The sequence below is a fragment of the Mangifera indica genome, chromosome 9 (assembly GCF_011075055.1).
Source record: "Mangifera indica cultivar Alphonso chromosome 9, CATAS_Mindica_2.1, whole genome shotgun sequence".
NCBI classification, from domain to species: Eukaryota; Viridiplantae; Streptophyta; class Magnoliopsida; order Sapindales; family Anacardiaceae; genus Mangifera; species Mangifera indica.
The window spans coordinates 12,890,764-12,913,701 of record NC_058145.1 but is presented as its reverse complement, the minus strand read 5'-3'; the positions used below and the strand labels follow the sequence as shown (position 1 = coordinate 12,913,701).

The 22,938-nt window shown below is 32.7% G+C and overlaps 4 protein-coding genes and 2 non-coding genes across 8 annotated transcripts; 3 read left to right on the top strand and 3 right to left on the bottom strand.

Annotated features, from left to right (window-relative positions):
• Window positions 1-325: 325 nt before the first annotated feature.
• Window positions 326-1,034, bottom strand: LOC123225338 (histone H2A-like). Its single transcript, XM_044649274.1, has 2 exons — window positions 753-1,034; window positions 326-678 (listed from the first exon to the last, which is right to left on the bottom strand). Exons 1-2 carry the CDS (start codon window positions 960-962, stop codon window positions 445-447), a joined length of 444 nt encoding a protein of 147 aa, XP_044505209.1. The 5' UTR covers window positions 963-1,034; the 3' UTR covers window positions 326-444.
• Window positions 1,035-4,215: 3,181 nt separating this feature from the next.
• LOC123224816 (actin-depolymerizing factor 2-like) lies at window positions 4,216-6,419 on the top strand. The gene is made up of 3 exons (XM_044648540.1): window positions 4,216-4,405; window positions 5,629-5,894; window positions 5,988-6,419. Exons 1-3 carry the CDS (start codon window positions 4,403-4,405, stop codon window positions 6,136-6,138), a joined length of 420 nt encoding a protein of 139 aa, XP_044504475.1. The 5' UTR covers window positions 4,216-4,402; the 3' UTR covers window positions 6,139-6,419.
• A 1,805-nt stretch (window positions 6,420-8,224) lies between these two features.
• On the top strand, window positions 8,225-8,296 carry TRNAC-GCA. The gene has a single exon. It is a non-coding gene; the product is annotated as a tRNA-Cys (tRNA).
• Window positions 8,297-8,890: 594 nt separating this feature from the next.
• TRNAV-AAC lies at window positions 8,891-8,961 on the bottom strand. Its single transcript has one exon. It is a non-coding gene; the product is annotated as a tRNA-Val (tRNA).
• A 56-nt stretch (window positions 8,962-9,017) lies between these two features.
• Window positions 9,018-11,814, top strand: LOC123226127 (THO complex subunit 4A-like). The gene is made up of 5 exons (XM_044650612.1): window positions 9,018-9,338; window positions 9,437-9,586; window positions 10,147-10,215; window positions 10,303-10,484; window positions 11,349-11,814. The coding sequence occupies exons 1-5, from the start codon at window positions 9,177-9,179 to the stop codon at window positions 11,524-11,526; spliced, it is 741 nt and encodes a 246-aa protein (XP_044506547.1). The 5' UTR covers window positions 9,018-9,176; the 3' UTR covers window positions 11,527-11,814.
• A 1,864-nt stretch (window positions 11,815-13,678) lies between these two features.
• On the bottom strand, window positions 13,679-19,102 carry LOC123226595. Of its 3 annotated transcripts, none has more exons than XM_044651145.1 (11): window positions 18,646-19,101; window positions 18,261-18,364; window positions 17,318-17,514; window positions 16,325-16,404; window positions 15,495-15,540; window positions 15,316-15,372; window positions 15,115-15,169; window positions 14,940-15,040; window positions 14,706-14,769; window positions 14,475-14,608; window positions 13,679-14,116 (listed from the first exon to the last, which is right to left on the bottom strand). In XM_044651145.1, the coding sequence occupies exons 2-11, from the start codon at window positions 18,292-18,294 to the stop codon at window positions 13,943-13,945; spliced, it is 942 nt and encodes a 313-aa protein (XP_044507080.1). In that variant the 5' UTR covers window positions 18,295-18,364; window positions 18,646-19,101; the 3' UTR covers window positions 13,679-13,942. The 3 variants fall into 3 exon arrangements, with proteins under 3 accessions (XP_044507080.1, XP_044507078.1, XP_044507079.1); XM_044651143.1 differs by having other exon boundaries at window positions 18,280-18,364; XM_044651144.1 differs by lacking the exon at window positions 18,261-18,364 and having other exon boundaries at window positions 18,646-19,102.
• Window positions 19,103-22,938: the final 3,836 nt, after the last annotated feature.

The window sequence follows — 22,938 nt, the reverse complement described above, 5'->3', positions numbered from 1 at the left end:
ATGATTGCTAACTTTCTTATTCTAGTACACGACAATGCTTCATTCTCTTGTATTATCAGTTTCCTTCCCTTGATGATAGTTATAAAAGGATGGGTTCTCTTTCCAAAACCAGAAAGCTATATACATACATAATCTAAAAATTATCTCATTTTATTGTTACTGTTCTTAGGAAGAAAGACCAATTCACAAATTAATAGTCAATTGAAGTGTTGCTACATCAAGTCAGTTTCTCTTTCAGATGACTTAAATCAGCTTTGTCTAAAACCTCATTGATTCAGTTACAGTGTATCATAACTTTTTATATAAAATTGGAACCCTGGAAATTGCTAAGCAACAGAAACAAATGGTTTCATTCATCATCCTTTAACCAACAAAATTCTAACTTTTAAAATCCATCCCTAGCACATTCTTCACAACAATAAATACAACTATAAATATATCTATTTAAGCCTTCTTGGGGGACTTGGCTGGAGATTTGGGCTCTTTGCCGGCCGCCTTCTCCGTCTTCTTCGGTAACAATACCGGGTTAATGTTCGGCAACACGCCGCCATGAGCTATGGTCACACCAGCCAGCAACTTTCCAAGCTCTTCATCGTTCCTTACAGCCAAGAGCACGTGCCTTGGGATAATTCTATTCTTTTTGTTGTCACGTGCCGCATTACCAGCCAACTCCAGAACCTGCACAATTTCAAAGACATTAGATTACGATTTAAATTAAGTTACAATTAAGCCCCAAACGAAGAAATATTTACCTCTGCGGCTAGGTACTCAAGCACGGCAGCCATGTAAACTGGAGCCCCGGTTCCAACCCGCTGCGAGTATCTACCTTTCTTTAAGTACCGCCCAATTCTACCGACGGGAAACTGGAGTCCGGCTTTCACAGACCTTGAAACTGGCTTCTTCTTAGGACCACCTCCCTTCCTTCCTCCGGCTCCCTTCTTCACTTTGCCTCCTGTATCCATGACTCAACCTAAGCCGCTAGGATTGCTAACACAAGCTTTGATAAATAAAATAAAATAAAATTGAGACGATACGAGGATTTCTGAGATTTGGTGTTGGGCTTTATAAAGCAGTGTAAAAAATGGAAGGGCATTGGAGTGGACAGATCTGTACCTTTGGATTAAGTTATAATGGACGGCTGTGGATGTTTTAGTTGCGATCCGTTCAAGTTAAAATGGACCAATGGTTAACGAGTACAGATTTTGAATTTCCTTTAACTTGCTTTGGGCGCCATCGTGGAATAATTTCAATCTCCCGCTATTATATCATTTTGGGTGGTGAAAACATTTTTAAGGGAGTGGTTTCTGTGTGTCATAAATTTAATTTTATTTATAACAAATCATTACAATTTAAAATTCTCTTTTTTAAATGTTGAATGATTTTTTTTTTTTAACTATTAAATAGCCAATGAAGGGTTATTACTAGATTTGATAATTTTTGTTAATGGATCGTGTTAATTTAGATTTTAGTTTGAAGATTTTAAATCTTAACTCAATTTGAAATAAAATCATATCAATTTTTTTAAATTTTAAATCAAATCAAAATATTTTCATATTGACTTAGTTCGATTTGAAATAATTTAAACTATATAACAAGTAAAACTGTATCAAAACACAATAAATAATAACATGATTTATTGCAAAACAATACAAAAGTTAGCTTGTCTCTATACATATGGTTAACTGTTAACTAACAACATGAAACCCAAAAACAACTCCATACATGATATGCACTAATTTCTTTTATATACAAGTGGCTTGAAATCTTAATAAGAGTGTAAATTAAAATGCAAAATATTTGTGTCATATATATAAAAAAATGATTTCTACCTAATTATATATATTTTCTCCAAGTTAGGAGTCATAAAAATATTATTTTCATATGGAAAGTTACATTCAACTTCTTAATTATAAAATTATTTAAGGGATATATATTCGTTGAACGAATGTTATCCTCTATATTAGAGATGTGCTTCATATGTTTATAGGTGTTATTTATTTATTATCATTTCATACCTCATAGTTGAAGGCGTGGGTTACCTCGTCTGTTGTAACCAGGGTTAGATTTGAACCGAACTAAGTTCAAGCAACTCGAGCTTGAGCTCGAGCTTTTCACTAACTCGTTAGTAAAATGACGTCGTTTTAATATATATCAGTCAAAACGACGTTGTTTTGTATTAAAAATTTTTAGTATACAAGCTTGATGAGCTAAACATTCCAAAACTTGAGCTCAAAAATGTTGAACTTGCAGGCTCAAGCTCAATAGAGGTTAGCTCGTTTTGGGCTCATTCAAGCTCAATTCGAATCTAGCCCTAATTGTAACTTATGTCATATAAATTGGTCAATAAGGTATGCTCAATGGGAGGCACATCTCATTAGTTGAAAGATTTTATCCTTTAGGGTACATTCAATCACCTTATTCAAATGAGGTACGACGAGTATTCAGGTGATCGTATACTGGTGACCTTAGGGTTGGGTAACCTTGGTTGCTTATTTTGTCATCAACCAAAGGTTGTACTATTGTTAAATTTGTCAATCATTTGCATTGTTGTTGTTCGCCAAGAGTATTGAACTGGTAAAGTATGGTGTGGTGCCCTATGTTGTTGTTTTTTCTTACCAAAATTTGTTGGAATCCAATAGGTTTAGGGGACAAAGTATAATGATGAGGATTAGGGGCCCTCTGAATGTTGCTTCGTCATTGTCACCATCGATGTATACTTGTAGAATTTGTAGGTGGTGCATATGTTTCTATAACTATTCCCTTATTAGGGCATGCCCTCATAGCAAGGTGTGTGCAACTAGGGTGGTGGTATTTATCAGTTGGGTGACATTGGGAGAGTCACCTTTAACAAGTTTGTTTGAGGAACTATATTATGATCTGATTGTGAAATGTCTGTCATAAGGGGTTGATTAGATTCTATAAAATAAACAGTTATAGACTATTATTTGAATTTTTAGATGATTGATTATCCAAAGCTTTTTTGTACCATGTTCCATTAGCCAATGAAAGAAGTTTGATTGTGAGAGTGTATAATGGCATAATGTGACGATGGCCTTCCTTTTAGTGGCAAGTTGTTGATGTCCTTTTATTTCTTGTCTCCAATCGATAAACACAATTTAGAACCTTGGCAAATTAAGCTATGGTAGAAGCGATTAAAATTTGATAAGACTAATGTCTATTACGATGTCATCTGAATATAAGAGATTAAAATAAAAGATAAAGACAATAAGACACCAAATTTTTAATATGATTTGGCTTGATATTTATATTACCGATGTTCATAGTGCATTGTTTGATGATATATACCTCGTATAGGGTTAGGTAACACTTAGTCTCAAGGTATATGCGTCAGTTTACATGTATCCACCTCCCTCATTCTTCATGTTATGATCTTTTATATATAGATGAGAAAATTCAAATTAAGATAATCAAGTAATTCTTAATTTCAATATTATTGTAATAATTTATTTCAATTCTAATTGAATTAGAAAGGTGAATAAAGTTTCCTTTTGAATACATGTGGTTTAAGTAATGTTTTATTATCAAATATAAAATATTATCATAAAGATAAATTATTGAAAATAAATTATTACTATATTTAATAAAAATAGATAAATATAAAATAATTATTGTGTTTGATTTGAAATAATAAAATATTACTAAAATATAATTTTATTTAAAATGTCATTATCTATAATAATTTTAAAATATATTTTATATTATTTATTATATTAATTAAAAGTAATATTATTTTAACTATAAAAAATTAATAAAAGATAGAAAAATTATAGTGAGAGAGTAAAGAAGTTTGTAACTAAGCGGATCTTATTGCTTTTAACCGTATAGTCTAGCCAGATCCCTTACTGTCTGTTAGATGAAAAAGAGCTAGTTTTATATTTGATCGTTGATCAACTTTGATGGGATTCTTAAAAAAGGCACTTAAAAAAAAAAAATTTATGCCAGCTAATATTCTATAAGATGGAGTAAAAGTGAAAATTTTGTGGTAAAAAGTGAAAAACTTTAACATCGCGAGCAGCTAGCTGAGAGCTTTAGACGACAACATTTGTCCAAAACCGACCAAGAAAGCAATGTCAGTATATGGCACAAGGGACATTTCACATTTGCTACGTGTCAAATGATGATTGGAAAGATGTGCTTTCCTTCTGTTGTCACGAAAGACCCCCCATGATGATATTTAGCGGCCGGTGGAGCCTCAGCCACCAAATGCACCATCAGTCAGATTTTTCATATTTGAAAAAAAAAAATACAAAATAAATAAGTATATTCTTTCTTGGTTATCTCAATCTTCGCTTAAACTTTAAAAAGAGTTCATTTCATTTCTTCTCCGATCAAGTTTCGTTCTCTCTGCAGAATTGTCTGTCCTAGCGCTTGATTTTCAAATATGGTGAGTTAATCGTCTATGAGCTTTCACAGTAAACTTTATTTTTAATTTATCATTTTGGGTTTCTTGGTGCTTGTTGTAATACGTTTGCTTTTAGTTTTGTTTGGGGCCAAGGATTACTTAGATCTGATGTGTGTTTTGGGTTTTGACTGTTTGCTGACTAGAGATCCTTGAAATTCGTGTTGATGAAAGACCTGTAATAAGAATGATTTGGTCTATTTTTGAAGTATTATTAGTTTTTTTTATTTGTTTGATTGTATTTATTTGCGTTTTTGCTGGTTTGACACGTTAAGGATTATTAGTGAACGCTGTTGTGGGTATTTGATTTCTGTTAAGGGCATAATGTGTTCATTTCTTTTTAGCGATGATGATGATGATGTGCTTCTTTAAGATAGTGTTGTTGTACACGGTGTGTTCCAACACATTACACAGGGATGTTCGTGATAGTTTTGCTAATTCAAACCTTTAATAAAGTTAATTGAAATTAATATGTTGATTTTCAAGTTGATGACTAGCATGAAAGACAGAATATGTTTAAAGTTTTGAATCCATGGTTTAAATCATCTTTCAATTTTGGGAGAATTCTGTAATCTCTGTTTTAACTGAGGGCTCAATTGGCTTTTGGAACGCCTGGTCCACTCATGATAGTATGAGATTTAAGTCATCCTGTTCCTTTTTCCTTTTTAAAATTTTGGTTCATAGTTGATAATGACTGTTGCAAGAAGACTTGGATTTTGGTAATAAGTAAGGTTTTTTTTTTTTTTTCTCTTGCCTCTGAGCTGCCTTGTTTGTCTTGGCTATGCTATGTTCTTTACTATCTTATGTATACATGAGACTCTAATCTTATTTATACATGGACCAGTGCTATGGTGATGTTAGGCTTCATAATGTATGAGAGAAGAGTGGGTGTGTTTATTAGGTTAATGTGGACTTTTGTTATTTAATTTTTCATGTATATATACTTGGAAAGAAAGTCAAAAAAGAGTAATCTGGAGGGTCAATTACTGCTGGTTGCCTCAATGAATTGAGTTTGTGATTTTATTCTCTAATATACTGAAAGTGTTAGGCATGAACATATAGGAGGTTGGATCTTTTTGTCTGTGACAGTTGGTGGAAGCACAATGAAGGAGTCATCTTTGGAAATCTTATCTTTAGTTTGCACTTGTGGGTTGCGTCAATTAAATGTTTATCTTACTAATTATATACCTTTTTCATTCTTTTCACAGGCTAATGCTGCTTCGGGTATGGCTGTGCATGATGACTGCAAGTTAAGGTTTTTGGAGTTGAAGGCCAAAAGAACCTACCGCTATATTGTGTTTAAGATTGAGGAGAAACAGAAGCAGGTTATTGTAGAAAAGGTTGGTGAGCCTTCTCAAAGCTATGAAGACTTTACTGCAAGCCTTCCTGCGGATGAGTGCCGTTATGCTGTGTATGATTTTGATTTTGTTACTGAGGAGAACTGCCAGAAAAGCAGGATTTTCTTCATTGCCTGGTAAATATAACTGGCCAAAAGCTATTGTTTATGTATATACTTAAAGCTGTTTTGCTATTACAGGTTCTAATATCTATTTAACTGTTTATTAAGGTCTCCTGATACATCAAGGGTAAGAAGCAAGATGATATATGCAAGCTCCAAGGACAGGTTCAAGAGAGAGCTTGATGGGATTCAAGTAGAGCTGCAGGCGACTGATCCTACTGAGATGGGTCTTGACGTTTTTAAAAGCCGTGCCAACTGAATAAAAGTCTCCACCTCTCAAAATGGAGATTGTATCAATTCTGTCGGCTTTACCCATTGTTAATAGTTTATGGAGGCAGTGTGGACCTGACTGAATTATGATATACTGGTTTGTTCATGCAGTTTCACCTATGCAGCATTTCTTCATCTAGAACCAATTCAGTGATTTTTGGTGATGTCTTTATCAATTTGTTATGGTGTGGAAGTTATAAAATGAGTGGCTACTTGTAGTTATTTCTACAAAGCTAAGGTGGACCCTTCTAGGGTTTCCATTTCTTTTAACTGAAAGATGAATGTTTTAGTTTTCTTATCATCCTAGCATAAATTTGCAAGCAATTAAATACCATTCAGAATGCTGGTTTGTATTCAAACATAAGCAAAACGTGCCCCTCTTTTCCCGTGCCTTCATTCTAATGCTTTATGGTGTGCTTGTTAATAAATTGTAAGCTTAAATATTAGTGTGAATATACAAATAGGAATGATGGGAATGTTTCTTTTAAGTGCCCTAAGTCTTTATGACCTAATTCTCAGTTTCCAACCAAAAGCTGAATTATTCTAGTAACAGACAATTCTAGTTTAGATTGTTCAGTAAGCTTGCTGTGTAGTATGGTGTCTTATTCCCGGTCACTAAAATCAATTTGCATGGCTTTTACATTTCAAGATGCGACCATTGGCCTCTAGACCAAGGCTTTGGAGACTAAATATGCACCTGATTAATAAAAAGTTTTCTCTCAATATTTTTTAAATACAACGTAAAAATAAATAGTATACGACTGAATGTAGATCGTCTGAGGCTATGGGAATCATGAACAGTTTCATTAATGATATTTTCGAGAAGCTTGCTCAGGAAGCGTTGAGGCTGGCAAGGTACAACAAGAAGCCTACTATTACCTCTCGGGAAATTCAGATGGTTGTGAGACTTGTACTTCCCGGTGAGCTGGCTAAGAGTGCTGTTTCATAGGGTACCAAGGCCGTTACAAAGTTTACTTCGTAGAGGGCGTTTGGTTTGGGTAATGTTTGATTACTAAAATAGAAAAATTACCTTGAAGATATATTACTTAGAAGATTACTGGGTATAAATGATTATTATGTTTGATAAAATTTGATAGGTATAAATAATTATTGTGTTTGGTTAAAGGTAATAAAAGATTACTAGTAAATTACTTTATTTAAATGCCCTTGAATATAATTATTTTTAAATATTTTTTATATTATTTGTCATATTAATTAAAAATAAATTTATTTTAATCTCAAAACATTAATAAATAATAATTTTTCTATAATAAACTCAAGATTACCCCAGTAATCTTTAAATACTTAAGGTGAAGATAGTAATCAGATTACTACCTATATTATCTAACACGTCAATATTGGTAATAGAAGATTACTGTAATCTTTTATTACTGATAAACCAAACAAAAGAATAAAAGATAGATTATCAAGATAATCTATCTTACCGTTAACCAAACGCATCCTTAAAATAGTTTAGGATGGACTGAGTTAGCGCTCAGGCAATGATCGTTGTTTTTTGTGATGATGATAATGATGGTATATAAGTATAGAACTTTTAATGACTGATTTACCACCGTGGTTATGAAATGAAAAATTGACTTGTTTCCTCATACAAGCAAGGGTGTATTAGTCATTTGATATAGTGGTACAAACGTGCCTCCATCCCTTCTTTCTTCATTTCTCTGTTTCTCTTGACTCAATCATATTACGTTGGCTTCTACTGCAACATGGGACAATCCTCTTATCATTAACAGTGGCTGTGGCTTCTTCATTATGTTTATGTAGAAGATATTGTTAGGATTCCTCTGAACTTTTCTAAGAAGAGTTTGTGTCGAATAAGCCTCCGTTGGATTTCTTTGTTCCTTCGTCGCTTGTTATAATGGATATAACAAGATTATTTGTAAGATTCTGAAGGCAAATTGTTAATGAGTGGAAATTATTATTATTTAGATTTAAAATAAAAATTTGATTTTACCGTGTTAAGATAATCATCCTTTCATTAAAACATATTTTCATTGACAGACTTTTTAACGAAGTTATCATAGATAAAAAAGAGAGATCATACTTCACCAGTTGGGTCCATAGCTCAGTGGTAGAGCATTTGACTGCAGATCAAGAGGTCACCGGTTCGAACCCGGTTGGGCCCTTTTAAAAACCATTTTCCACTTATTTTATTTTATAAACACTATCCTTTATCCGCTCATGCACAAGTCGATTTTTTATCTTTTCATGTGAAATCCCGTTCAAGTGCAAAAAATATGACTTTACTACTAACAAGTGTTAACTTAACATGTATTATTTATTCTTCCTGTAATTTCCAGCCAGGTAGAGTGAAAACAACTATGGTTTCCCGAAGTTGTAATATATATCAGCGTAACATAAATTATTTCCTCCTTGCACAAATTGTTTGTGAACATGTGTTGACTATTGACAAAAAACCCAGCACTTGAAGCTACTACTTGATGAAACAATATTCATAATCACATATTCACTGGAAAGGTGAAAGATAATTTTCAAATGTCGGAGTGTGTTTTATTGAAAGAGGGGTGAATTAGTAATAAATATATTTTTTTGGGGTGACTTATACCAAAAAAGAGGTATGCTTGGGATTGGTGGTAGGGGTGACTTAAATACAAAAACAAAAAGGTTGTGGGGTGGGTGGAATTTGATGCCAAATATAGAGCTGAGAGGGGTGGGGATTGGTGAATACCGAAAATATAATGGACAACAGTTTGAAAAATTGGCGTCGCCCGGACTCGAACCGACCTTCAGTGTGTTAGACTGACGTGATAACCAACTACACCACGACACCTGATTACTTATTGAGCCTTCCATAATGATTCTAATATAAACTGCGAGAAATCAACAAATATAAACCTCGTGAACGCTGGGTTTTCAGTAGTTCTAATGCTGTTGTTTCCTCTACTAGGAAACCCCAAATTTTCTGCATTGCTTGTATATTTTTCTCGCGCTTACTACGTTTTAGTTTTCATTAGTTTTTATTTTAATCTGTGATTTATTTTAAAGATGTCGAGCGCTTTAGATATGTCTCTGGATGACATTATCAAGAAAAACAAAAAGTCCGGATCCGGCAACCTCCGCTGCCGCGGTCGAAGATCTGGCCCTGGACCAGCTCGCCGCTTCTCCAACCTAGGGGCCAATCGTGCTGCACCATATGCCACCACCAAGGTAATTTAAAAGCTTTACGTTTTAGATCTGTTATCATTGTTGTTATTTGTGCTTCATCGGTTTTAATTTTATTATGATTTTGCTTATTTTGGATTCAGGCGCCGGAGACAACGTGGCAGCACGATATGTTTACAGATCAGGGGACGGCGTTTCCAGCTCAGCAAGCGAGTAGGGCCTCCGCTATAGAGACCGAAACGAAGCTTTGCATATCTAATCTGGAATATGGTGTCTCTAATGAGGACATCAAGGTAAATATTTATTTTTATTTGGGATTTATATTATTTTCACGTTTGATTTTTCAATATCAGTTCGCTTGTTGTGTGCTGACATTAATTAGAGAAGTTGCTAGTTTCATATGTTATTGATTTTTGTAATGAAATTTATGTGTTAAGTGGGAATTTTTTATCAAATAATTTATGATTTTGTGATCTGCAGAGATAAAGTGTTACTTTTGATTCATTTTTACCAAGTCAACCTGAATTGAACACTAACATTACGCCTCTTTTATTTCTCTCCAATTATTAATCGTTTAGACTCTGTCATGTATTTCTACTTGAAACACAATACCAGTTTATGATTAGTATGAAACTTGTTTACGTTTGATTTGTTTCTCCTGAATCCAGAGGTACTTTCTTTTTTTGGCAGTGCTGGAGTCTATCTGTTGGATTTGCTACTTATCATTGTTATTGTAATCTCAGTAGTAAATTTATGGGTTATGATAATAGTATCATGTAATAATCATGATTGTAATATTCTAGATTACCTGTGGTGATGCTTAAATTTTTAATGCTGCTGCAATTGTGTCCAGGAACTGTTTTCAGAAGTAGGTGACCTGAAGCGGTACTCAGTCCACTATGATAGGATTGGGAGATCGAAGGTATCTAATCAAGCTTGGCTAAACTGGTCCTTCTGATGAATTCTTTGTGTCCTGCTCTGGTTTAGAAACAAAAGCTCTTTTTCTTAGGGAACGGCAGAAGTAGTCTTTTCGCGACGAGCAGATGCAATGGCTGCAGTCAAGAGATACAACAATGTTCAACTTGATGGGAAACCAATGAAAATTGAGATTGTGGGAATGGACATCACCACTCCTGCTACCCCTTCAGCTGCTAATGGAAATGTCATAAATTCTAAAGGATTTTCTAGAGGGTATGCCCGCTTAATTTGATGTATGCATTTGATTGTGCTCTCATGTTGAGTTGGGTTTTAAAAGTGTTGGTTAATTTTTCTGGGCTTTCGCCAATGGAATTGTGAACTAATCTGTAAATCTGTATGATCTTTTCTTCTTTTTCTTCCATTTGTTACATTATACATTTATGAAAAGCGATCATGATTTTAGTGCTACTTTGCTTCTTTGATGTGAGTATAGTCATGTTATGGCAACTAACTGATATAGGCTTTCCACCTCTTCTAACTTTATTCCTAGACATATTTATCTGCTTTTACTGGTGGTTTTCAGATACTGTCAATGCATTTATATTGTCTTGTTGCTAGTGCTTCATAACATGTTGATTATGTTGATAATTAATACATTCCCTTCCATCTTTCAATTTCTTATTTTACTGTGTTCAGCCCTATGTATTCCTCTATCCACAGAGTATATTGACAGAAATGCCTATAACAGATTTTCTGTTATTCGTATTAACAGCTCCTCTAGAATGAATAAAATGCAACATATAGACAAGATATTGTCGTTAAAATATTATTAATATATCCATACTGAGACCATTGAAGAAGTTTGAGGTTATTCATGCTCCTGTTTACTTATCATCGTCCTTGGAATTTTGGTTGGTGGATAACAGAAATAATCTTTTAGTAGTAAGCCTTGGTGCTAATTGGACTTGCTCAGCTATGTGGGGATTACTTATGGACAAATTATCCTCTTCTGTCCTTAAATTTTTTTGGATGATTCCCCATAGGTTAGCCTACATTTTTGGTGGCTGCTTTTATTCCTATGTGCTTCTGGTGGGATTGATGCATTTTTCTTATTGTTATTCTCCTTTTATTCTGCAGTGGACAAGGTAGGGGTGGTGCATTCAGACGGCCACGTGGAGGAGTTGGTGGTGGTCGTGGATTTGGAAGAGGTCGTGGACGGGAAAGGGGCCATAATGAGAAGATATCTGCTGATGACCTTGATGCTGATTTGGACAAGTATTATTCAGAAGCATCAGAAGCTATGCAGACAAGTTGAACGTCCACCATGCCTCCATTACCTAGTGCTGTCTTTCTTCTGTGACTAAGTTATGATTGATGAGTAACAGCCTCAAGTATTTTGTGTATCTTCTTACCAAATCCTACTATTTAGATAACAAAGAAAAACACTACTAGAGAGAACTGTTAGGATGTTTGTGTAGTTTGGGCTTTTCATGTCAACTGTTCCTTTGACTTGGGTTTAAAATTTGGGTTAATGGACAAGTTCAAAGTGTAATTTACAATTATGGTTTTGGTGACAATAGTTTCTTTTGCCCTTTCTCTTCTATTCCACAAGCCAGAGTATTGAAGCCGCAAATCTGTTTCTAGCTTTTGCATGCACAAATAAAGTCTTGGGTGCTAGGTATTGGGGGGTTGATTTTTAACAGAATTCTCCTGAAGCTGGTGATGTCTGTTAATTGCATGGGCATCATAAAGAAGCAAAGACCACATTTGAGGTTCTAACGCTTTACCTTTTTCGTGGGATTTCTTTAACAGGTAAGAGTTTTGTCTTGTGTCGTTGAATTTTCTGTTTAGGCTTTTAGCTTTTTTAGTTATTCATTTCTTGTATACATATTCTCCAGAGTACTGGATCCCTGATTTATTGGAATGACTGATTGACTACTGATGTGTCAATTGTCTGGTTGATACGTGGGTGGGATACTGTGGTGGAGATAATTGCATTTTGGATTCTACCAAGTGGATTGTCATGGAGACAGTTGTGAAATAGAGATAGCAACTTTGATGTTCAGAATCTCACCGATCTTGTTTATTTAATGTGGGGGAATTTCTTAAATTGCTTGCATGCTTGGGCTTATGTCTAAAGATGTGTAATTTGCTCATATGTTTTTTCTTTTCCACAAATTGATTGGGTAATATTATCTTTTAATCCATCACTCCGTAGATGATGAATCAATTGTGTTTTTTATTATCTGTCAAATAATTTTGCTCTATGAATACTTGCATGTATGTTTGTCTCTATGTTGTGGTGCTTGATTGTTTAAGCTTCCAGCAAGTGCCGATTTATGTTTCTGATAGAAAGACCATCTGTGGCGGAGTAGTGGTGCTGGAGAAATTGTTGTTGGTTACAAGTGCCTGCTCTAGTCATTCTTCCCACAGTTGGATTCGAATAATTTTTCTTCTACCGAGCATGAGATTGCATGGCCGATAATGCTTTTGTTTGGTTTTGTAGTCTTACACGTAATTCCATTAGAAGTCACTAATTAGCGACTTCTAATTTTCATTGGAAGATGTAGCAGCATCTTATGGGGTGTTGTTGTTTCAATAGTATGATTTCTGGTGCTGCGTAGCTTGTCACTGGGGTGGCATGGCTTGTTAGATATTCCATTACACTAAATAGTTGAATGCTTTACTTGAATTGTAAGATACCAATCATTACTGTATTGATGATGTTTTGTGTTAAGTAGTGACGTTTTCATGGCATTCTAATAAGAATGAATGTTTTGGTTTGTCACTTGACCTTAAATTTTGGCGATTGGTGTGCACTTGGATCGTATTTGCATGTTTTGCTTACTGCTCTATAGACTTTCTTTACCTCGCTTTGTCTTTCTACTTCGTTTATGTATGGTACATGTAAAGGTCTGTGTCTCAAGATATTAACGTGGCATGCTAGATTTTCTTCTATATCGTTCCCTAATGGATAAATCTTCGTAACTTTTTTTAGGTAAAAAAATTTCTTCACAGACAGTCGTACGTTAGCATCCGAAAAATTTCCTTGCATCCTTAGTTCTCATTGTTAATCATAAAGATTCATGTTAACAATATGAAGTGTACATATTTTTAATATATAATTTAGATAATAATAATATTATTAATTTATAATTGAGTTTGAGTAAATAATAATGTATTATTTATATATTTAAATTATGTATAAAAAATATATATTTATATAATTTTATTGTTTATTCCTGTCAGATTGGTGTGCCCCATTTGCTTATGAGCGTGTTGATGAACAGAAGCCTTTGTGAATTCGATTTAACCCAAATCTTCTGTCACCTCCAATTTCAACAACAAAATTGCCTCAATGAAGAAGAGTTCAACCAATAAAATTGCATCGTTAGTGGTATCTGATCGTACGAAATGTCATCCAAGTCCTAGTTTCTGTAAGTAATTATCAGTGATATAAATGAATATAGTGCCAAAAAGAGCATTATAACTAAGAAATGTCTTCTGGACAAATTGTCTCATAATTAGAAGAAACAGAAAGACCTATACCTCTTAAAGATTAAGATGAACGGGGTGACGCATAACAAAGACAAGGCAAAAATTTGACCCAAAAAAAAAAAAAACACCACAAATTATACAGTCATTTGCGTAAAACAACTAACATTTTTTTTTATATTTTAAGCGCTCCAGATCCGGTTCAAACCTTAAAGAAACCATTCCCGCAACAGCATCTAGGATTTCTTTTGCTCCCTCACCTTCTCCCAACGGGAAAAGACCAACCTTAGCAAGGTATATACTACAGCCTTTATGCAGGACATTATAAAGTTCCAACATGAAGAGGGCCAGTAACATGGATACAGAAGTCGAAAAAAAAGACTTATCAGATGCCGAGGGTACTGCCCGACCTGTTATACAACAATGATAATTAGAAATCTTATAATTAAATTAACAGCCACTTTTGCATAATATGGAATAATAACAATAAACAAACATATGTATGATGGCAACAAACGTGTAATCTATGATGGCATGCATGAATGTTTAACAATATACGGTCAAAAAGGAACCATATCAAACCATCAACATGAAACATCTAATCAGCTAAGAAAAATATGATAATACAATTTAATGAAAAGAGAAAAGGTATACCTAATAATTAACTATAAAGCTTGGTAATTAGAAGATTAGACAATTGGAATTACTATCATGGTAACTTAGACATAAAGCCAAAAAAAAAAAAAAAAAAAAAATTAATAACCTCACCGGGTAAAGAAAGTCCAAAGCCTCCCAGGCTGCATGACGAACAGCTCTTGTAGGATACATAGGACCACCGGGAGAAGTAAAACTATACAAACATGTCTTTAACCTTGTACTAGTGGTCATTCTCAGTTCCATCCCTGCATAAGTTATACCATATTACATGCAATTGAAACTGATTATGATCCGTAGACGATACTACACATCTCAATCTTACAATGAGTTGAAACAATTTACTTTGGAGAGCTTTAATTTGTGAAAGGTAATGCAAGAGGACTGGCTCCACCTTCAACTTTTGTAGCTGATAAACGGCAGAGTTGCAACACCATATGTGTATGACACAGAAATTATAAATTAGCTCCTCACAAATGGGTGGTCTTGGAATAAAACTTAAATAAGTTTTATGCATTAAAGGGCCTAATTGAAATTTCCTATTTTGCTATGTGTTGAATAAAAATTTATCAACTCTACCTGGTCTGTCAGTTCAATAGCAAAGAAGTCAGCTGGACTACCAACCAAAAAGGCATTTGGAAAAACAGGAAACTGCTTTAAGAAGCTTTCAAGTTTATCAACTGCATAAGACAACACATTGAATTATGTACAAATTCTTGTTCAATGGCAAACTTTTATAGATTATAACACCTACCTGAGTTGTAAAAAAGTATAAACCTTGAAAGTAGAAGATACAGATTGCGTTGGGCCTAAAAAGTAATGAACAGTCATCAACTTATATAGGAAATAATTCCAAATTTGCATTATTGTTTTTCACATTACATGATAAAAACTTAGACACTAAGTAGAACATTCCAAAGATGTAAAATTGAAATGAACCAGAATACTGGCTCACCTGACCAGGGATTTTATTTATTCGTTTGGGCTCCAAAGCAACTTCCTCAAGAAGATACTGAATCCAATGTGAAGGATAAGCAAAAAATAGTGAGGAAAAAATGAGGAAGAGCATTAAAACATAGTACAACAAATATTCGGCTTAGCTTGCTATCTATTACATAATCAGAAGTCTCATACCCGAAAAAGAGATTGGAAACGCCTTGTGTTTGTCTGGATGTCAATCCTGCCACAGGCCAAGGATGAATATTAACAGTAAACCATTAAGTTACAAGACAAGTATCTTAAAATACATGGTTAGATTGCCACTTTTACATATAGAAGCACATATACCACTGCTAGAAAAACCAAAATAAGCCAGAAATTCTGCTCTATCACCACATGGATTATGACAGCAACATAAAATTGGATCCTTTCTAAACATGTGTAACCAAAATGGAAAAAAAAACAAAATTTTACCAATATTTAAATTAAAAAATTTACAGAACAGGAAACCAAGATAGAAGACTGTATGTACAATGAAAGAATCACAGTAGAGCCAGAATGTTGGAAGTCAATCATCGGAGGGATAGTTATGGAAGGGAGTGCAACAGAAGAACTACAGACAAGTATAAGAACAGACAAAGCTATGCAAAATGTGTGATTCAAAATGTCTTTTAAACATGACAAATAACATTCAGAATTGCGTGTTATTAACTGTAAAAGAATCCATTTTTTAGAAACTGTTAAGCTCTGGTTTTTAGACAATTGAAATTTATACATCACTAGGTGCCTAATTTGTATGAAAACAATGCATGACTGAAAGAAGATCATTCTGAAAAAGAATTTGAGATCTTGAGTAATGAAAAACTAAAATTTTGAATTTCTGAATTATTTTCAAAAGCATGATCTACTAAAGACATGAAACACACAATACTACCAAAAATAACAACATCCAAAGCTACTAAGGCCATCTCCACAACTAACGACTTAAGGAAAATCGATTCTTCTGTAACTGATGATATTCGTACCAGAAAACATTTGTAGCACCTTGAACAAGAGCAGATGAGTATCGTAGGATTACTTCACTGTTAATTTGAACTTCAAATAGCTGCAGCAAAGATACAACAATACAGCTCAAGAAATAGGAGCATCAAGGCAATGGTACAAGTTGCAATCATCTGCAAAAATCCTCATTGACCAAACAGGTAATTAGTATTTTTAACAGGACAATATACTATTCACTCTTTTGTTCATGCAAAGAATTCATCTAACAAATAAACAATAACAAAACCTCATATGGACATTTATCTAAATCCCTAGGCAAATAAAAGTCATGATACACAAGGAAGCTCCAGTAATAAACTCTGACACTATAACAACCATATAATGTATTATTAAATATACAAATAAACAAGGCAGAGCCCAACAGGGTCATAATCATAAGTATGCGAAATAAATAACACTTAAATTACTTCTAGTTTTCAAATATTTAATAAGTCCAAAATCAAATTTTGACCTAACTCATCACCATGACATAACTTGGATATTTGGATCCTCCAAACAAATGATAAATGATTGCACATTAAAAGTGTTGATGGGAAAAAGTAAAGGAAAAAGAGAAAAAGAACAGAAAAGATGATCTTCCAATCAATTTGTCTGTCAGTTGAAAGGCAGCTAAATCATATATCAATAAAAAGAACAAAAATTCCAATTCAAGAACAACAAATGATAGGACAAAAACTTTTGTTACTTTAGAAGAGCTTCTTCATGGGAAAAATTAAAAGCACCAAAGTAGCAGTTCTTTCAGGCTTTCAAGTTCCATAAAAAAGAGAAAAAAACAATCATGATAGAAACGAGAGTCTCATCAGCTTACATGAACCTGAGAATAATTAAATAGCCTAAAAGGTTGATATGAGATTCTTATGACACTTGAATAATATGTTTCCACCATTGAACAAAACTCTTATAGAAATCATTACCAAAAATTTGTTTTGAATGGCACAAAGTGTGATCACACATACCCATTTGTGGAACAAGAGGGCGAAAATATGAGATGCAAATGACTGGCTCCACAGCTGGACAATCAAATCAAGGATACGATTTGCACTCTCAGGCACCCGAACATAATAATCAGCAAGTACATCATAAAAGCAAAGTTGACCATCAACATCATCCACAGCAGGAAAAATTATACCTTCTTCCTTGCTGAGAATTATATCTGTAACAATTTCAACACAAATTATGAGAAACTACAAGAATTGTGATTACAACATAGCACTTGACAGGTAAATCTCAACTCCCTCTAAATCAAAAGACTCAGTTTTGAGATGAATAAAAGTTTCAATAGCTACCAAACCAGATCCACTAAAATAATATTTTATTCTATATCAAAATTGCTTAAATATGCCTCTGTGGACGTGAACAAACATAATTTGCTAAAAGAACACTTTACAGTAGAAAGTACGATAACGGAAGTCTAACACAAAACACACATGCATACACACAAATGTATAACATGAAATGTCGCACTTATTGTAATGTATAACATTAAGCCTGCAACAAAACATGACTCACAAAAGTTGCGAGTACATAATACTTTACCCATCAAAAAAATTCCACATTGTAACCGTATCTCTGTAGAATAGTAAGTCCAAAACTTCAAAATATGTTCCCTTTCCTATAAAATTTAACGAAAATGTATTTAGCTGGTACATTAAAATGTTCCAGGCTATACTGACTATGAGCCTAAACCAACACAGCACTTAATGCCGTAAAGTATTTCCTAATTCATTGTTCATTAACAAGGCAGACAATGATTCAATATTCCACAATAAAATCATGTGGAATAACTAATTAACCAAATTGAAAGGATTATAATATAGTAATGACAAGAAGCACATCTTCATTCACTCATAGCCTCAAACTCTAATCTTGCGCACATTAAAGGTAGAAATAAACAAGTACTTTTGCAGCTTTGTCCCACCTCTGGCTCGATCATCAATTTCTAAAGCCACATCGGCAAACAACTCTTGTAACAAGTTGCGCCTCTGCGAAGCAGAAGCTAGCGCCTGCAATGAGTATCATTTGATAAGTAATTTTAAAAAAAAAATTTCTAGAAAATATCAACTGATATTAATAAGCTCTAAAGCAAGAGCAGGATAAAGGAATTTAAATCTTATCGTTCATTCAACAAACAGAAATCTATAAGCAAATCAACAAGACGCTTATTATATTTGGTTTTTCCAATAATTAAATCCTAAAATTTTGAAATCTTAATAATCCTTGGTTTTCTCAAAAAAAAAAAAAAAAGGGAAAACTGAACAACAACAATTCAAAAGTCAAAACGAACCCGCTGAAGCTTCTTCTCGATTTCTTGAGTGAGGGCGTTGAAATAAGCTGAGCTCCGATGCCTTGAAGAAGCTTCTGGCATTTCTTTTCATTCAGGCGTCGAACAATACTGATCTCATTGGATCATCAGAAAAAACCAAAAAAAAAAAAAACCTCGTAGATTTTTGTATTTGTAGTTTGCAATTGCAATCAAATAATAACGGTTAACTAAAATAACTTAAATATGATTTTAATGAATGGAACAAAATAAAAAAGAAATGAACAACGGTTGATCTGGCGTGGCACGGACGGCGACAGCACGATGAATGGCACACGTATTTGACTGGATCGGACGACAAACAGATAGATTCATTGGATTGCGTGCTTTGCCTTAACGCCGAGCATGGCATATCTTGTTTGCCACTTTATTAATATTTTCGTTTCTTTCCAAATTGACAACTTTTTAGGATTTAGGCTTTAGGCTTTAGGCTTTTTGTTTGTTTTTATTAATGAGTTTCGGAAGAAGATTTCCTGTGTCATGTTTTAATTGGGTTTGTGTTCAAAATCATAGAAAGTCCGCATCAATAAGAATAGTACAAAAAATTCTTCAAATTGGTTGCCTGTGTTGTGATCTGAAGTCTCACATCGCTCCCATTTTATCTACTGAGCTTGTATATAAGTAGGGGTCAGAAGCCTTTAACTCAAATGACGTATTTTAAAGTCGTGAGGGCTTGAAGTCTAAATTGGACAATATCGATTGAACTGTTTATAACACGTTATCAATACGATAATGATGAGATGTGTTGTGATGTGCAATGCCTTTCCACCAATAAAATCAAGAAAATGGGTGGGAAAACATTTATTATTGCAAGAAGAAATTGGAGAGGCTGACGCAGGAGAAGAAAATTTGGCTAAAGGAGTATGAAAACATTAATGGCATTGGAAACTTGGCTTAGAAGGAAGTCATTTTTCTGATTAGAGGGGCGGCAATTCTCCTATAAATACCCCCCTTCTTTTCATGTAATTGACACACCTTTCTTCACATAAAAAACTTTCTTCTTTCTTCTTCATTTTGCTTCTTGTTATAATTTCAGAAGTTTTCCTTCTATTAATTTAATAAATTACATTATTTTATAACACGTTATTAGCACCATAGCGATGGAGGTATGTTGTGATCTGAAGTCCCACATCGCTCTCGTTCTATCTACTGAGCTTGTATATAAGCAGAGACCAAAAACCCTTAATTCAATAGACGCGTTTTAAAGTCGTGAGGATCTGAAACCAAAAGCGGATAATATATGTTAGACTGTTTATAACAGTCTGCACTTGTTTTTATTATACTTCCCATCCATTCAAATTAAAGCAATAGTAGAAGGCCAAAAATACTAATTTTTTATCCGAGTTTTACCCTATTTTCAAAAATATATTTATGATATTTTAAAATTTTAAATATTTATTTATAAATTAATTTTTATTAAAAATAAAATTATTATTTTATTATTAAACTTTAAAATTTAAAAAATTTATGTTATTTTTCTTTCTTAATTTAAAAAACTTATAATTTTTTTATAATTAAACTTTGAAAATTTTACTTTTTTACCAAAATAAAACACTAGAAAGGAGAAAAAGTGAATTTTTTAAAATTTAATCATGTGAAAAAAAATTGTGAATTTTCTAAATTTAATATATATATATATATATATATATATATATATATATATATATATATATATATATATTTAAGATTTAGTAATAAATTGATAATTTTATTCTTATTTTTAATAAAATTATCTGAAAGGAAGACAACCATTGGTGGTCTCAGATAGCCACGTCGTCTCCGTCTGAGACCTCCGACGATTGTCTTCGTCTCAGATGAAGACGAAATTATCTTCGTCCAAGATGAAAACGAAATTATCTTCGTCCAAGACGAAGACAAAATCGTCTTTGTCCAAGACGAAGACAATCCGACTTTGTCTTTATTGGAGGAAATCGCCTACACTAGTGGCTGAAAAATGATCGACAGAGAGAGTTGAGTCGGGAGAGAGAGCCAACACCACCGAAGACGACCATCTCTGACGATTTCAACTTTGATTTGCAAACCCTAAGGGAAAAATTTTAATTTTTTAAACTTTAGGTGGGGGCTGAATTGTGAGATTTTTAAGCTGAAGGGGGAGATGTAACAAATTTTTAAATTTTTTATTAAATGACTATTTTACCCCTAACTATAATTGTAATTTTTAACCGATTGGTGGGATTTTAGATTTTTCAAATCTCATTGATATTTTTTTGGGATAGCACTTAAACTCGGGGGTGAAAAAGTCCTTTGGCCATATGAAAAAGACTACAAAAGGCAATATTGTATATATTCAAATTTCTCTAATACCCCCATTTTCATGGCATACAAAGAATTAGAATATTTTTAAATTTGTATAAAATAATGCAGATAGAATATCTAAATCCTTATTAGAAAATGTACACTACTTGATGGTGTACAATTGCTTGGATAGCAAAGAACATTTTTTCATTGGGCTACTCAGAGGTATGTGTTCCTGTTCCCTTTTTTTTTTTTTTTTTTTTAAGGGAGAATGATTTTTTCTTATTTATTTGAACTATATTAAAATAATATCTTTTTATTATTTGAAATGGAAAAATGATAATTTTCCACCTATCAACCGACATTGTTAGTAAAATTAATTAATTTTTATGGTATTCATAAAAAAGACAAAAATATCTTTAATAAAATTTAATTTACATTAAAATGAATAACATCTAACCCTCAAACTTTATTAAATATATTTTCACTTATATTTTATAAAAATTAAATTTTAAAACCTAAAACAATAGTCTACCATAAAATGTCGCCATCAATGATTGGAATCTCACTAAATCAGTATGATTTCAATTGAATTCCATCAATATAGTGTGGATTGACTCATATCAGTGTGATTCCAACTATAATTTTAATTGTATTTGGTGCGGTTATGGATTTAAGTTTTGTTGGAGTTAAGAGTTAAGGTTTGATTATTTTCAATTAAAAATAGGAGCCCAAGTGATAAATTTTAGAGTTGATAGGAGAAAATGTAAATTGTTTGTACTTTATGAGTGTACATAACATTAATCCTATCATATTTATATATTTATTAAATAACTAAAATACTCTTTTAGCGAAAACATTTAACTTTTTGACAAAAAAAAAAAAAAAATATCATTTTTTGACCTTTAAAAATGGAAACTTGTTATTTTAGTATAATTTGGATGAGAAATAATTCTCCCTTTATTTACCCTCAAAAAAAAAATCCTCCTCTTTCTTTTATATTTTGTTACCATATGACTTGTTTCTCTTCTTGATTTGTCTTCAATTTATGGTCTTTGAATGAGAGAGCAAATCATTCTCATATTCAATGATTGAAGTTGTTAATATATTCTACTGATAACGATTTTTAGAAGTATTGAACTATTATATTTATCTATTGAATTGATTAAATTATAAAATTTAATTCTTTCAATAAATAAATTAATAATTCAATCCCTTAATTGAAAAAAAAAAATCTATTCAATTGAAAAATGTATTATATTTTCCAAATATATTATCTTTCAACTCGAAAAATATTTGTTAAAATTCTTCATTATTTAATTTAAATTCATATATGTTTGCTGCATTATTTCCCTGAAATTTAACATGTATTTTGTGCAAGTAAGAAACTATTTGATTCTTCATAAAATTATATATACCCAATTTAAATACATAAATATATTTATATATTTATATGTATTATCATATAATTAAATAATTTTAATTATATATACCCAATTTTCACGGGACTTAAAACTCCCCATGAAAATTGATGCCAAACAACTTCCCAACGCCAACCGCGTTTTTTATGTAATTATTTTTCAACGCTTATTAATTTCTTGGCAATAACAGAGCTCGTTTTTAAGGTGGCTTTCATTAATGAAGTTCAAAGTTTTCGAGATTCCTAATTCTACCTTTTGTCTTTACTTTGAAGTACAATTGCAGGAAGATATACGCTGTAGAATAAAATAGAAGAGACTCTTAACTTGTATCTCATTGCGTTTAATGGGAACATCTCACTTTGTTAGGCCAAAGGACTATAAATACATATTTATGAAGTTTTAAAAATTTAAATATTTATTTATAATAAAGTTTTTATTAAAAAATTTTAATTAAGATTATAGGTAAAATTATTATTTACTAAAAAAAATTAAAGTTTTTTTATATTTTACTCATTCAGATTTAAAAGCTCACAATTTCCTCTCATTCAAAGTTTTTAAATTTTAAATTGTAACTATTGCA